Raw genomic sequence first — 16804 nt, 5'->3', positions numbered from 1 at the left:
CAACCCAGCCCAATTTGTCTTTGTTGTAAGCACGGGAAGAATGTAGGATTTTTATTTTGACCAGTTGCGTGGCAGTGCGCAGCAACAGGTAAAGGGTGGACACACTGTTCCATGTGTCATACAATTGGGAAAAACAAGCTAGTCACTTGAGAGTTTTCTCTCTTATCTCTTAAAAAAAGGATGCTAAACCATAGCAGTTTTGAAAGTGTATGCTTTAATACTGGTGACCAGCCCATTTCTGCACCTGATACATATGAGTAATATAATAATTGAGTAACATTTTCTTTCTTCCCACATGGCTTTTCCTCCTCTTTTGTTTTGACATTTTACTCTGTTGTTCTGTGAGTTAAAGCAAAAAATAATTCCTCTTACTTCTTCTTTCTCAGCCTCCATTATACTCTGCTCAAAAAAATAAGGGGAACCCTCAAATAACACATTCTAGATCTGAATGAATGAAATATTCTCATTGAATACTTTGTTCTGTACAAAGTTGAATGTGCTGACAACAAAATCACACAAAAATCATCATCATCAATGGAAATGAAATTTATTAACCAATGGAGGCCTGGATTTGGAGTGACACACAAAATTAAAGTGGAAAAACACACTACAGGCTGATCCAACTTTGATGTAATGTCCTTAAAACAAGTCAAAATGAGGCTCAGTATTGTGTGTGGCCTCCACGTGCCTGTATGATCTCCCTACAACACCTGGACATGCTCCTGATGAGACGGTGGATGGTCTCCTGAGGGATCTCCTCCCAGACCTGGACTAAAGCATCCGTTGGTGGATGGAGCGAGACATGATGTTCCAGATGTGCTCAATCGGATTCAGGTCTGGGGAACGGGCGGGCCAGTCCATAGCTTCAATGTCTTCATCTTGTGGCCCTCCAAAGAAATGCCACCCCACACCATTACTGACCCACTGCGAAACTGGTCATGCTGAAGGATGTTGCAGGCAGCAGATCGCTCTCCACGGTGTCTCCAGACTCTGTCACGTCTGTCACATGTGCTCAGTGTGAACCTGCTTTCATCTGTGAAGAGCACAGGGCGCCAGTGGTGAATTTGCCAATCCTGGTGTTCTCTGGCAAATGCCAAGCGTCCTGCACGGTGTTGGGCTGTGAGCACAACCCCCATTTGTGGACGTCGGGCCCTCATACCATCCTCATCGAGTCGGTTTCTAACCGTTTGTGCAGACACATGCACATTTGTGGCCTGCTGGAGGTCATTTTGCAGGGCTCTGGCAGTGCTCCTCCTGTTCCTCCTTGCACAAAGGCGGAGATAGCGGTCCTGCTGCTGGGTTGTTGCCCTCCTACGGCCTCCTCCACGTCTCCTGGTGTACTGGCCTGTCTCCTGGTAGCGCCTCCAGGCTCTGGACACTACGCTGACAGACACAGCAAACCTTCTTGCCACAGCTCGCATTGATGTGCCATCCTGGATGAGCTGCACTGCCTGAGCCACTTGTGTGGGTTGTAGAGTCCGTCTCATGCTACCACGAGTGTGAAAGCACCACCAACATTCAAAAGTGACCAAAACATCAGCCAGAAAGCATAGGTACTGAGAAGTGGTCTGTGGTCCCCACCTGCAGAACCACTCCTTTATTGAGTGTGTCTTGCTAATCACCAAAGATTTCCCCCTGTTGTCTATTCCATTTGCACAACATGTGAAACTGATTGTCAATCAGTGTTGCTTCCTAAGTGGACAGTTTGATTTCACAGAAGTTTGATTTACTTGGAGTTATATTGTGTTGTTTAAGTGTTCCCTTTATTTTTTTGAGCGGTGTACTTTTGTTGCAACTATAGAGAAAAAATTTAATGTTTTGCTGTATTTTTTTTCTGTCCTGTTTCCTCAACAGTGCAGTAAGTCCTGCGGATCGGGCCATCGAAGGCGAGCATTGCAGTGTGTTGATTACAACCGACATGAGGTCCATGAAATGTACTGTGTGAACGAGATCAGACCGCCAGTCATAGAGAGCTGCAACACACAGGCTTGTGAACTAGTCTGGATCACTGGGGAATGGACAGAGGTGAGCAGATAAGATGTCTTTGTGCTAATTCTCTCTCATCTTTCAAGTCACACTTTTGTTTAAGGAGAAATACTGTTCTGCCTTCATGCCATTGATTTCCTCTTTCCTTCAGTGCTCAGTGAGCTGTGGTCAGGGCTACCGTCAGCGTCTCGTCTCCTGCAGTGAGGTGCATGTGGAAAATGACAACTATGATTACGGTCATCAGTCTTTGTCCAACTGCCCTGGAACCCCCCCAGAGAGCTACATGCCCTGTAGTCTGGGCTCATGCCCACTTCCACAGGAATGGAGGGCTGGAATCTGGGGACCGGTGAGCTAGATTCTCCAGCCAAAACTGTCTAGTCATCAATGACTTCATTACTGACCATGATCTTGATGTTATGTTTTTAACAGAAACATGGTTACAGGAATTTAATGAAGCTCCCATTCTGATAGAGGCGAACTACAATTTTCTTTGTGAGAGCAGACAGCAAAGAAAAGGTGGAGGGGTGGCCACTTTGTTTAAAGATTTATTAGAGTGTAAAAACGTATTTCTGGTCAAATTTGACTGTTTTGAATATTTTGCTCTCCGGGTAAAGAGCCCTGTCCGAACCATGTTCTTGAATATTTACCGGCCTCCTAAGTCCAAAACAAACTTTGTCAGTGATTTTAATGAGCTTTTATCTGTGATTTGTGTTTATTATGACTTTAATTATTGTGGGAGACTTCAACATTCACATGGACAATCCTGAAGACAGAAGTGTAATAGATCTATGTGACACTCTTAGATATTTTGGTTTGACTCAACATGTTAAACAGCAAATGCACAAACAGGGACATATTTACAGATTTATTCTTCTACCTCCACTTTGCCCTGTAACACTGTAGATGAGCTGGTAGATAACTTTCGTTCTAAAATCTCGGACATCATTGATTCAATTGCTTCAATTAAAGTGAAAGTCGTTTCTGGGAAGAAAATGTCTCCGTGGAGAAGTGCTCCACCAGTCAGAAGTGAAAAAAGGGAGTGTCGAAAAGCTGAACGCAGGTGGCGAAAGACTGGACTCCATGTTCACTGTATTATCTATAAAGAGAGACTATACAGATATAACCTACAACTGAAAAATGCAAGAGAATCTTTCTTCTCTGTTTGTGCATCTGTTTGTGCATTATTTGCCATGGTCGACAGGTTATTAAACCCTCCTGTAACTGTAGCATCTGAACTCCACTCTACCAGGGCCTGCAATGAATTTGCTAAATTCTTTACTGAAAAAACCCAAAAGATCAGAGAGGCAGTCAGCACATCCACATCAACTCCAGTACCAATGTTGTCTCCAACTAGAACTGATTTTGACAAAATTTCCCAATTTCACCAAATAAACTACAAAAACCTAGAAGAAATCGTACAGCAACTAAGCTCTTCTTCCTGCTGTCTCGATGTTTTACCCACAGCTTTCCTTAAGAAAGCTTTGTCTGTAATAACATCTGATTTAACACAAATAATAAACACGTCCCTTTTGTCAGGTGTTTTCCTCCAGGTCCTAAAAACAGCAATTATCAAACCTCTATTGAAAAAGAGCAATTTGGACAAGCTGCTACTACAGAACTACAGGCCTATATCAAACCTCCCCTTCATCAGTAAGATTATTGAAAAAGCTGTGTTTTAGCAGTTAAACAACTTCCTAATAATGACCAACCGCTTCGATGTCTTCCAGTCAGGCTTCCTGCTCATCACAGTACAGAGACTGCTCTTGTCAAGGTGTTCAATGACATCCGTATAAATGCAGACTGTGGAAGAACCACAGTGCTGGTATTATTGGACCTTAGTGCAGCATTCGACACTGTTGATCATTCCATTTTATTAGAGCGCCTGGGAAACTGGGTCAGCCTTTCTGGTACAGCACTCAGTTGGTTTAAATCCTACTTGAAGGACAGGGACTTTTTTGTGTCAGTAGGTAACTTTACATCAGAGAGCACAAAAATCACATGTGGCGTTCCCCAAGAATCCATCTTAGGGCCCCTTCTATTCAATATCTACATGCTCTCCCTAACTCAGATTTTAATAAACAACAACATAAGTTATCATGCAGACGACACACAGCTATACGTTACGATGTCACCAGGTGACCATGAACCCATTCAAGCGCTGGGTAAATGCTTAGAAGAAATCAATGCATGGATGGTCCTAAATTTTCTTCAGCTCAATCAAAACAAAACTGAAGTAATAATCTTTGGACCAAAGGAAGAGCGTTTAAAAGTTAGCACACAGCTTTAGTTAATACAGCTAGAAACCACCAGTCAGGCTCGAAACCTGGGTGTAGTGATGGACTCAGACCTGAACATTCAGAGGCACATAAAGACAGTAACAAGGTCAGCCTTCTATCACCTAAAGAACATCTCCAGGATTAAAGGACTAATGTCTCAGCAGGACCTTGAAAAACTAATTAATGCATTCATCTTTAGTAGAATTGATTACTGCAATAGTGTCTTCACAGGTCTGCCTAAAAAGTTGATCAGACAGCTGCAGTTGATCCAGAACGCTGCTGCCCGCGTCCTCACTAGAACTAAGAAAGTGGAGCACATCACCCCGGTTCTAAAGTCCCTACACTGGCTCCCTGTAGCTCAGAGAATAGACTTTAAAATACTTCTGCTAGTCTATAAATCACTGAATGGTTTAGCACCAAAATACATTACAGACTTGTCAGACCTCTCAGGTCTTCTCGCTCAAATCTACTCTGCATACCCAGAACCAGAACCAAACATGGAGAAGCAGCTTTTAGTTCTTATGCTCCACTAATCTGGAATAAACTCCCAGAAAACTGTAAAAGCGCCAAAACCCTAAGTTGCTTTAAATCAAGATTAAAAACTTATTTGTTTAGAGTGGCCTTTGACTGTGCCATTTAGGCATGATTAGTTGCGTTTTCAGTCCAATTTTCCTTTCATTTTCTTGTCCATCATTCTATTCTTTTTATTTTATTTTATTTTACTTTTTTAAATTACGTCTGTTGTTTGATTTTATCATTTGATTTGTTTTTCTGTGTCTGTATCTGTGTTTATTTTCTTTGTGATTGTATTTTTAATTGTATGTACAGCGCTTTGAGTGTCTCGTTGCTGAAAAGCGCTATATAAATAAACTTACCTTACCTTACCTTAATAAGCACTGGGGAAACATGATTAATATTATCTGCACAAGCACTGGGTCTCAGTGTAACCTTTAAGTGTCTTTTCTACAAAAAACTGCTTTCTAAAAGTGTGGACACCAACCTGCAGTTATTTAAAGCTTTACAGCCTAAAACAACAAAAGGCCTCTTTTACCTCTTAAGCTAGGAATGACGCATCTACAGTTTCAAATTCAATTCAAATTCAAAAATACTTCATTAATCTCAAAGGGAAATTAAATATTTGCACACAAACTATTATGATGAAATAAAGCGTACGGAACAGGGAAGAGGGAATAATTTGCAGCAAAATCCAAAAGGTTTATCTTTTTAAAATTGTTATAGAATGTTTACATTTTCCCCAGAGCCTAAAAAATAAAAAGGAGTAGGCATTGGGCCTGTTGGGCCATGTGAGCTGTCATTATCCTAAAGGGAATTTATATTCCTAGACAACTCCAAAGTTTATTACAGGGTTAACACACAATGCAGAGAGTTTATTTGGACTGAAAACAGAACACCCAACAGATAAAATTACACCAAATTGAAGTTACCGTGACATTGTGGTTGTTTCCCTTTATTCAGTGCTCAGTAAGCTGTGGGGATGGAGTGATGGAGAGGACAGTGCAGTGTGTGTCATCAGATGGACAAGAAAGCAACAGATGTTCTCCAGATGCAGAGCCTGAAACCAGAAACGTCTGCGCTAATCCAAGCTGTGAGTGCTGCAGGAAGACCTGCACGCTTTTGCTACGCATAGGTGAAAAGTAGAGATGCACCAATCAGAGATTACTGATTTCTAATCTTCATTTTTTGATCAAACTTTGACTTTTTTTTACTCATGCTGACATTTATTTTTATATTTAGTCATAGGTGATGTAAGAAGAGAATTGAAAATAGTTTTTTCTGCTCTTCCTGCTATGAATGGTTATAATTAAATGAGATTGGAGTTAGCTTTTATAACACCAGTCTCTGTGTGTGTATTCCCTAGAGAATGTAGATTGCTACCTTAACTCTATTTCCAAAAGACTGCTAACATTTTCAAAATTCAGCATGTTTCATTTCAGAGGTTAAAGCACAATAAGATAAAACAGCCACTTTGCTGTACTTCGTTCAGCCTTCTTGCTATCTGCTGAAGTCTTGCTCTCTCTTGCTCCTTCGCAGTCTGAGTAGACTGCAGACGTGCCTCGAAGTGTCGTAGAAAATACAGCTTCCTTTTAAATAGCTTTTTGGACTGAATGGAGCTAACTTTGAGTTTTGTTTCTGGATTAATGCTGCATTCCATTAACCTCCCAAGTCGGAATTGGGTTGTCAGAGTTTACGTCATCTCTGAGCTATAGCGTTCCAGTTTCCTGCTTGTTTTCGTTTGTATTGCTAGCAACTGTAACAGCAGTCTTCCAACAACAATGACTAACACTGTTCTAAGCTGTATTTTGTGCAAATAAACAGCGATGAAACATCTCATCCTATGAATACTGAAAAGTAGTACGTGTACGACTAACTAAATGTTGCATAAATAATAAAGAACTGCTAAAAACAGTAGCAGTGTAAACGTTTTACTACTATTGATGCGAGGAGCAACCATCTTGAATGCGGAAGTTGTGTATGGTCGTGTTGTCCTGACTTTCCAACTTGTAATTCTGACCTTCGCGGGCGTTCCAGTTGAAATTTACTCAGGGGTTGGAAATTCCAACTTCCGAATACAAATGGAATGCAGCATAACTACATCCAAATTGAATGTCACCCTTACCTGGTAGCACTAACATATGGTGTTATAATTGATCAGTAAAGGATCCAATTTTTCAGTCACCGGTCGGGGGCATTCAAGTTAAAAACTACCAATTCTGCTCCCAAGTAGATTTCTCAGTGCCTCTCTAGTTAACAGGACAGCAGCCAGGTCAAATTAAATTCTTGCAAAATCCAGGGTAGTTGTAGCTCAGTTTAAATCATTCATTTTAGGAATGTTCAATGAAACATTTCTCAGCTGAGTCAAACCTTTAAATATTTACTGTGTATTACTCTTTACCATTAGTTTACCTTAAATAAATGATGTGCATTGCCAGAAAATAACACTCTACTGAGTCCTTACTTAGTTTTTTTCTCATGTCTCCAAGGCAATTTGCCTTCCAGCTGTCTTGACATCCAAAGCACAAAAGGTCCGATTCCCGACAGTGAACATTTTCTCAGTGTTCAAGGAAAAGTTCTCAAGGTAACACAATGTCATTGCTTAATCTAATGAGCGCAGAAAGAATCAACTTTTTTTTATGTGAAACAGACACTTGAGAAGCTTAACATTTTAAATGAGTCAAGCTCAACAGGCATGTATTCGATTATACTTTTGGAGCTGTCCTTGTAATTTGCCCTCTGAGTTATTCTGTATCACCCATTGTACTTTTCCATTACCTCTTTATCTTTCTATACCCTCTTTGCCCTTTTACTCTTGTTTACCTTCTCCTCCCCCACCTTCATCTTGACTCTCTATCCTCCTTCGTCTTTCCTGTCCTCAGGTCTACTGTGCAGGAATGCAGACAGAGACTCCACAGGAATACATCACCTTGACAACCGGAGAAGAGGAGAATATTTCTGAGATCTTTGGCTTCAGGTGAACCTCTAACAGGATAACAAGGAGAGCTGTCAGTTTTATTCTGAAATCCAGCTGACGTCTAGTGGTTTTCTTCTAAAACGAGGAAATTCCACTGACATATAAACTGGAAAGGCTTTCTCTGTGTTTCCCAGGCTCAATGACCCTTCTCAATGTCCTGCCAATGACTCCAGAAGAGAAGACTGTGACTGTCAAAGAGACTACATGGCTGCAGGCATGACCACCTTCTCTAAAGTCCGCCTGGACCTGAGAAGGATGAACATCATCAGTGAGTGGCCCACGCACATGCAAAACGGCACCCAGAGTAAATGTTTACTCTACATTACTCTCAGTTAAGGACTGCCTTTTTCTTTTAATTATGTCCAGGTTCATGAGGGTTAATGGGATCAAGATGTCTGCAGTTTAAGCAACAGACATTGACAAGGCATAAAGCTGAATTATACTTACACAACCAAGAAGACAAATTTTATTGAAAAATGCCTGCCTTGCAAATGTATTCATACTGGTATAGAAAATGGATGGATGGATGACAACAAATGTGTGTATTTTATTGGGATTTTATGTGATAAAAGTAACACAAAGTAGTGCATAATGGTGAAGTGAAAATAAAAGTTTTTTTTTGTTTTTACAATAACAAAATTGTATTATTAAATGTGCATATTTGCATTCAGCCTCCTTTTGTAAAGCCTTTGTGAAATGACCTTTTACTGCAAGTATAGCTTCAACTTCTTTTGGTGTGTTTCTTCCAGTTTGTTGCATTTAGAGACAAAATCGCAAAAACCTTAGTAAACTCGGTACAACTCAGTGGAGAGTTTCTGTGAACATTTTCCAATCGTGCCACAGATTCTTAATAGCATTTATGTCTGGACTTTGACTGGGCCATTTTAACTCATGAACATGTGCCCATTTTAGCTCTGGGTGTATCTCTAGTGTTATGGTCCTGCTGGAACGTGAACCTCCATCCCAGTCTCAACTTTTGCAGCCTCAAACAAGTTTTCTTCCAGGATTGCCCTGTATTTAACTCCATTCCAAAGCCATTCCCACAGGATGATGCTGCCGCCACCATCTTTAACAGCAGGATTGTGTGTTTAGTTGTGATCACAGTATATTGAATCGCAGTTGTACTCACAATATCAAGGTGTACTATATCGCTTTATAACCTAAACCTATTATAAACTTCCGACAACTTTATCCCTGCCCTTTTTAATGTGTCCCATAGTCTTTATGATGGTGTTTGCTCTTGTAGTGGACAAAACCTCTGAGGTCTAATCAGGTGTCGTCTGTAGGTGGTTGGTTGCACTGGATTTAGGGGCATCAAAGCAAAAGAGGTTCAATTCAAATGCATTCCACAATTTCAAGATTTGTTTTGTAAAAAAACAAAACAAAAAAACATCAGGTTTGTGGATGTTGGATGACAAACGGGGTAAGAATACTTTTGTGAGACAAATTTTGTCAAAGATTTAGTTTTGTAATTACAGATGTCTCTTTGCACATCCATGGGAAATCCTATAGAGGCAAGTTTTATGGTAGCATTTTTGATTATTATTATTATGAGATACAATGGGTTTAATTTTCTGCCTTTACTTGATATTTAGCTACAGACTGGCGGTTTGCTTTCACCCATGATGGCCAGAGTGTCCCGTTTGCTACAGCTGGAGACTGCTACAGTCTGGCCCACTGTCCACAGGTGAGAATCAGCTCTGTACACTGAACTTAACCTCCAGAGATTTGCTGTTACAGTTTGTTTAAAACATTTATAAAACAACAAACAAAATAGATCAAAATAAAGAACAAATAGTGACTTTAGAGAGAGATAAAATAAAATTGTTGCAGCAGAAGGGACCAATTGTATTAAAGCGGTATACCTCTGCTTCTAAAACTAATATTCAGCTAGAGATGCACTGGAGGGACTCTATTTCCTAAGCCAAGGATACTTCAATCTATTGGGAGATGAGGCAAGGGACTGATGCTTTGGTGCTTAAATCAGACCTTCAACATTTCAACAGGAAAACAAAAAAATTATGAACCCACAGTTGAAACCCCCACCCCTTCCCATCTCTCCCGCTGGGTACGATACATAATGTAAGAGATGGAAGAATTGTTTCTGAGGCCAGACGATATAACTCTAGCAGCGCAGCATCAAAAACCCTGGAAAAATATGTCAAACCCCAGTTTTTGCCAGTAGTGGTTCTTGCATGAGTGGTCTCTGGGTGTGGCCTCCCCTACTGCTCCTTCCCAACCTCACTAATACTTTCTCCCCTTCATGACTGCTTCCATGATGCAAACATCCACAGAAACGCTCCTACTTTGTGAAGATGTGATTTTTACAAATGTCCTGGTTGAGCATAGCTAAAGGCACCTCTCAGCCACTCAAGCTAAGAAGAAAGAAAAAGTCACAGAATACCTCGCACCTCCATTTTGGCACTGTGATTGGCAACCTGATCTCGCTCTTTTCAGCAGCAAGCAGGGGGCACTTTCTTAATGCAAAGGGGGGCAAACTCGCTATTGACTCTAAATGTGTAAAAGTATGGGAAAACTATAATATAAGTAGGTTATATTATTGATGTGATGCTTGTGCAACCCTTCCCTAATGCTGCCCTGGCCAACTGCCCAGATGGCCAATTTAAAAAATAACCACTAGTTTTTACAGTAAAAATAAACAATTATGAAAGCAACTGTGGTCTTGGAGCTAAACTTTAAGAATGTACCTATCATTAGTTGAATGTATTATGTATTTGTCCTCTTCATGTTGCAACATTAAAACATAGCTGTGAGACAAATAAGCAGATATGACATTCAAGTCTCTAAGTATCTGCAGTTTTCTTTTTTTTTATTTACACATCTGACTAATGTTAAAATGCTGTTTGGATTTCTGTACATGTCATTATTGCATTATTGTTGCCATCAGTCTGTCAAAGTGAAGTCATTCTGTCCTCAATGACTGTTTATTCAAAATATTAATGACAGATTAAAGCTAAAGAAGCTGCATAGCTCTTTGGTCAATTTTTCCATGTCAGATTATATTGAGATTATTATTGATGTCATACATTGATACATTCCATATCTCAAAATAAATTTTTTCTAATACTTGTTTAAAATGTTGCTGTTTTTTTTTTCTTAGCATTTTGATTTATTATATCAACTCTTTATCTTTTTGTTTTCTTTTAGGGACAGTTTAAGATCAACTTGTCAGGAACAGGTTTTAAGGTAGCTGAGGACACTTCATGGATCTCTCAGGGAAACTATGCGGCAACTCGCATCCAGAAATCACAGGTACCTCATCACACACATCAGTTACATCCAAGCAAAAAACATATAAACATGAAATAAAATGTATAATGACATTCTATATGGTTAGATTCACCTTCAAATCTCAGGCTGATTTTTTTTTCCACATATCGCATTTAGCTTTGTTCCCTATATAGCTTGTGGCAAACTGAAATTGGGAATTCTTACGGCTTTCCTTCAGAAATTGCCACAACCTGGCTCTCTGATGGCATTTGGTTGCAATTAATTTTATTTGGGAGTTTCTAAATAAAAAGAGCTGAATGGTCTTGCTGGCTGCACTTTTCAGATTTATTTGCAGATAATCTGGAAGAGCAAGTATGATTTTTCCTCCACTTCACAACTATGCACCATTTGTGTCGGTTCTGTCACATAAAACCCAATTAAAATGTGGAAAAATGTAAACAAGTTCAAGGGTATGAATGCTTTTGCAGGGAACTTTATCTCTGTTTAGTCACCTAAGAATACGCACCTCAGGAGAACCACAGGTTGATCCCCTCCGTGCCATGTTGCTTTAATGCAGCAATTCATGCAAAAGGAGCCCCGACCTAGTATTAAGTGCAAATACTTTTCAGTACACCCAGATGTCAGTCAGTCAGTCAGTCATTTTCTACCGCTTATTCCATAGTGGGTCGCGGGGGAGCTGGTGCCTATCTCCAGCAGTCTATGGGCGAGAGGCGGGGTACACCCTGGACAGGTCGCCAGTCCGTCGCAGGGCAACACACAAACAATCATGCACACACTCATTCATACACCTAAGGGCAATTTAGAGAGATCAATTAACCTAACAGGCATGTCTTTGGACTGTGGGAGGAAGCCGTAGTACACCCAGATGTTTGTTTTAAAAATCCTTTTATTTAATATTTTAATTTTCTAGGAAGTGAAAATGGGGTGTTCAGTAGCTGTAAGCAATAATAATCAAAATTGATGGAAATAAATGAGAAATAAATCACTGTGTGCTTAAAGAAAATCATAATAAATAATAAGTTTGTTCCCCTTTTTCAAGTAAATGACTAAAGTAAATTAACTTTTCAATATTATAATATGCTAATATGCACATATATAAAATTTTGAAAATGTATCACTCACATGGCCAAAGCAACAGTGCCTGGAAGCTGATGTCATTATTTCTGTGTCCACAGGATGGCAGCAGAGTGAAAGGGATTTGTGGAGGTTACTGTGGAAAATGTACACCGTCCTCTGGTGACACTCTGTCTGTAATACTGGAATAGATCTACAGCAGCAAAACAGGTGTAGAAGGCATTTTCATTTATTACAATAGCAGTATACAGATGCTCTCAGTATTTCTAATCATTTACCACATATTCACTTTGACAGTTGTTCTATGTGTGTGTTCTTTAACTGCTGAATGTTAGTCCTGATTGTATGTTTTGTATTTATTTAGCTCCAGTGGTGTGTGTGGTCTTCTTCAGGTGCTCATTTTGCGACCTTAATCCTCATCAATGGTCCTACGGCCAACTTGGAGCTCAAACCCATCCTTCACATGACCTCTTTGACTCATTTTGTGTATAGTGTAAATTATTCCGCTGTACGTACTGTAAATAGACTGATCAAATCTCTTATTTATTCTACTTGTCATTTATTTTTGTATTGTAAGATAACTTGTATTGTAAGATAACAAAAGCTGCCAACAAATATGTATGCTATTAATGCAGTTTTTGTCAGATTTGCCTTCCACATTTATCATTGATATTTAACTTTAACATTACCATGCAGTACAGCCATATGTGTGAGTTTTTCTCTCCAATAAGTCTGATAAATTTGTAATTATTACCAGACCAAATGTTTTCATGCAGTCTCTAGTTTATGGGCCTTCATTTGAAGGCCATCAAGCAGTGGCATTTATTCATACAAGCATTATGTAATGCCTGTTAACCACTGGACCTTAAGAGGTGGTCCTGCAGGTGCTGCAGTAAGTTGATCAAACTCTGTGTACTTCTGCTTCCACTTACTGAGCCACTGTACTCATTTGCAAACCTCATGTTTAAATTGCCTGCCTTACAGGTATGATCCCTCTCATTTTTCCTTGGATGTGCTACTTTTGAGACTGATCAGATCTGGAACCAGGTGTCTGAAGCCAACTGGACTGTGCTCAGGCAGCTGTGTGGGAATTTTCCTAGTTGTTAACTGTGGCTTACATTTGTTGAGGCAGGAGAGAGGATGCTGGAGGTTCATTAAGTGGGGACTAACAGGGTCAGGTGTGAGAAAAATGTTTCTGCTGTGCAGCTGTGGAGCTCTGGCAGTCTGACTCCGATAGAATGTTTACACCGGAGGAACAAATAAACCTGGATAATAAAAAGACACCAGTGCTTTGCAAAAATATTCATACTCTTTGATCATTTCACATTCGGTCAGGTTGCAACCATGTATTTTATTGGGATTTCAAATGAGAAAGACATGCATAAATATGAAATGAAAAGAAAAGGATACATGTTTTTTTTTCATAACATTATGAAAAGTGTGCTGTGCATATATGTTCAGCCCTTCTGTCTCAGCTGAAGACAACAGCATGATGCTGCCACCGCCATGTGTTGCCATGCAGTGCTATGTTAGTTTTCTGCCACACATCGCATTTAGCTTTGTTCCCTATATAGCTTGTGGCAAACTGAAATTGGGAATTCTTATGGCTTTCCTTCAGAAATTGCCACAACTTTTGATTGCAACCTGGTTGCAATGAATTTTATTTGGGGGTTTCAAAATAAAAAGAGCTGAATGGTTTTGCTGGCTGCACTTTTCAGATTTCTTTGTAGATAACCTGAAAGAGCAAGTATCGATTTTTTTTCCACTTCACAACCATGCAACATTTGTGTCGGTTCTGTCACATAAAACCCAATTAAAATGTGGAAAATTGTAAACACGTTCAAGGGTGTGAATGCTTTTGCAGGGTACTTTATCTCTGTTTAGTCATCTAAGAATACGCATTACAGGATTATAATGATGCCTCACATCAAAGAGAGGTCAATTCCTCTGTGTTCCAACATATCTCTCGGTCAGTGTGCAGTAACCAGAAAGAGCCTTTAGTGTTTTTTACCAAACAGTCAGGTTATCTTATCTGGGCTTTCTTGGAACAATAAAAGAAAAAAGACTTCACCTCAAGCCAAACAAGGTTCCACAGATACTCTGGAGATGTAATAAAAAAAAGGGGGGGGGGGGGGGGGGTCCCTGGAGACGAGGCGGTCTGCTGTATTCACAGGCCCTGCAGTGAGTTCTGTCCAAATGTTGCTTGTGCTTCTTGTACCTCATTCTTTTCTCCATCCGAATCTGTCCAATCTGCACATCTACTCATCTGAGCTTTCTGCGTTGTTGTTTTATATGAAGAAATCAGGGTACTTTATACTTGGTGCAGTGTTTTGCTCCTGATCGGCTTAGGTATTAGAAAGTCCAGAGGGAAATGTGTGGATTATCCATAACTGACATAAGTCATTTTATTACTGTTATGAGCCATTGTGTGTGGTGCTATTTCAGTGCCTTATGTGTGCGTACTTCAGCCAAAGACTTCACTACAGTCTTAATCTACAACTCAACGAGCAGTAAAGACACACAGAAGAAAACATGTTGTGTCTAACTGATGGTCTTAACTGACAAATGCACTTCTGATTGTCAAAATATAGTCCAATCAGGTTCTCAGGTGTCACAATGAAGGGATTATTTTATTTAAGTTTGCTCCATTGTTTTTTTCATTTCACATGTGTTTACCAGGTAACATAAAATATATCATTGCTTTTAACATTGCAAAATGCCATTATATGTAGAAATCTTTTTAAATGAAAGTATTTATTGTACCTGTGTATGTGATTGTACATAAACATTGGCTATGAATGATTACCGACGAGGGTTGCCATAAAGTGAACCATCTTGTAGTATTATTTTCCTGTTTTGTAAATAAAGTTATTTATATTTCAGCCATGTCGGCATAAAATGTATGAACAGAATTTGGTTGTGTCACATTAAAACAGTGATTTATGTATGAAAGCAGAAGGGGAATGATTGGATTATAATAAAATGCCTTACATGCATCACAGCCGTCTGTCTGATCTGTTCACTAATAAATCATTTTCACAGTGGCTGGTCCTGTGCAGTAAAATATGAAGAGTAGGGTTTGCACTATAAAATTCCCCCTCCAGAAAGCATCTCTGTCATCATTATCATGCACTTTGCATCAAATGAACAGCCTCTCTTATGGCCTGGCCTGATGGATGGGTTCTACAGAACTAATCTGGTTCTGGTAGTGAATTATCAGGTTAACAGCTGTCACCAATGATGATTGTTAGGAAATGTTTTTACCCGTCGAGTGACACTGGATTGGTGGCAGAGAATGTCAGTCAAAAGCTGCAATGTGGAGGAGTTGTTAGTACTGCTGCCTTGCAGCAGAAATGTTGAGGGTTCAAATCCCAACCAGAGGTTTAAGTTTGCATATTTTCCCCGTGCATGTGTGGCTCATGTGATGCAACCAGCTTCAGTTTGTTCAGATTCTCAGTGGGATTTCAGTGTAGGCTTTTTGACTGGTCTATTCTAAGATCTGAATATGTTTCGATCTAAACCCTTCCATTGAAGCTCTCAATGCATGTCATCCATCCTCCCATCAACTCTGTCCTGCTTCCTTGTCCATTTTGAGGAAAAGCATCTATACAGCATGATGCTGCTTCTATCATGTTTTACCATGAGGGTGATGTGTTCAGGGTCACAAGTAGTGTTTGTTTTTTGTAGAGTCCACCACTAACAGTCGTCCTGTCAGCAGATTATCCCACCTGGATTTCTGCAGCTCCTCCATAGCAACCACAGGCCTCTTGGCCCAGCCCACTCAGTTTAGGCAGTTGGCCATGTCTTGGTATTTGCGTATTTTTTTGGATAGCCTAACCTTAAAGGTATACTTTGAACTTGTTCACAACGGTATCCCCTATGCAGCGTGGCCTTTTATCCTTGAAAGTGTTTGTTCACTAATGTTCTCTGACATACTTCAGAGGGCTTCACAGAACAGCTGCATATATATTGAGATTATACTGACAGCAATTATTTGCACTAGATTTTTTTGCTTGATGCAAATGCATGCCACACTTTTCAGATTTTCATGAAGTAATTTCCCAGATTTAAATATTGTTTAAAAAATTTTGTTCAGTATTTTGTATTTTCTGGCTTTAAATTCTTACACTCAATTCACTTCAATTCAGTTTATTTATATAGTGCCAATTCACAACACATGTTGTCTCAAGGCACTTCACAACAGTCAGGTTCATACATTCCAATTAATCCTAACCATTGAACAGTGCAGTCAGAGTTAGTTATTTATTCAAATTGGATAAAAAGTTTTCTATCTAAGGAAACCCAGCAGATTGCATCCAGTCAGTGACTTGCAGCATTCACTCCTCCTGGATGAGCATGTAGAGACAGTGAACAGTCACTGGCGTTGACTTTGCAGCAATCCCTCATACTGAGCATGCATGTGGCGACAGTGGAGAGGAAAAACTCCCTTTTAACAGGAAGAAACCTCCAGCAGAACCAGGCTCAGTGTGAGCGGCCATCTGCCACGACCGACTGGGGGTTTGAGAGAACAGAGTAGAGACACAAAAAGAACACAGAAGCACTGATCCAGGGGTCCTTTCTATGGGAAGGAAAAGTAAATGTTAATGGATGTAGCTCCTTTAGTCGTTTCACCTAGAAAGAAAGAACAGATAAACTCTGAGCCAGTTTTCAAGGTTAGAGTCTGAAAGAGAGCACATAGAGTTAGTCACAGTAAAAGCTCAATCAA

At 39.8% G+C, this 16804-nt stretch overlaps 1 protein-coding gene across 1 annotated transcript in view; it reads left to right on the top strand.

Annotated features, from left to right (window-relative positions):
* The window catches only part of LOC124857459 (A disintegrin and metalloproteinase with thrombospondin motifs 9-like), a 70054-nt gene extending 54980 nt beyond the window's left edge, over positions 1–15074 (top strand). Inside the window, exons 31-40 of the mRNA XM_047348723.1 lie at positions 1855–2025; positions 2138–2332; positions 5739–5910; positions 7265–7359; positions 7658–7752; positions 7887–8020; positions 9348–9439; positions 10921–11025; positions 12180–12288; positions 12443–15074. Coding sequence (XP_047204679.1) covers positions 1855–2025; positions 2138–2332; positions 5739–5910; positions 7265–7359; positions 7658–7752; positions 7887–8020; positions 9348–9439; positions 10921–11025; positions 12180–12269 — 1149 coding nt within the window. The 3' untranslated portion in view covers positions 12270–12288; positions 12443–15074. The remainder of the gene's footprint in view (positions 1–1854; positions 2026–2137; positions 2333–5738; positions 5911–7264; positions 7360–7657; positions 7753–7886; positions 8021–9347; positions 9440–10920; positions 11026–12179; positions 12289–12442) is intronic.
* The last annotated feature ends 1730 nt before the right edge of the window (positions 15075–16804 follow it).

The sequence above is a fragment of the Girardinichthys multiradiatus genome, chromosome 20 (assembly GCF_021462225.1).
Source record: "Girardinichthys multiradiatus isolate DD_20200921_A chromosome 20, DD_fGirMul_XY1, whole genome shotgun sequence".
NCBI classification, from domain to species: Eukaryota; Metazoa; Chordata; class Actinopteri; order Cyprinodontiformes; family Goodeidae; genus Girardinichthys; species Girardinichthys multiradiatus.
The sequence above is the reverse complement of the archived record's forward strand: the minus strand, read 5'-3'. Positions and strand labels throughout refer to the sequence as shown.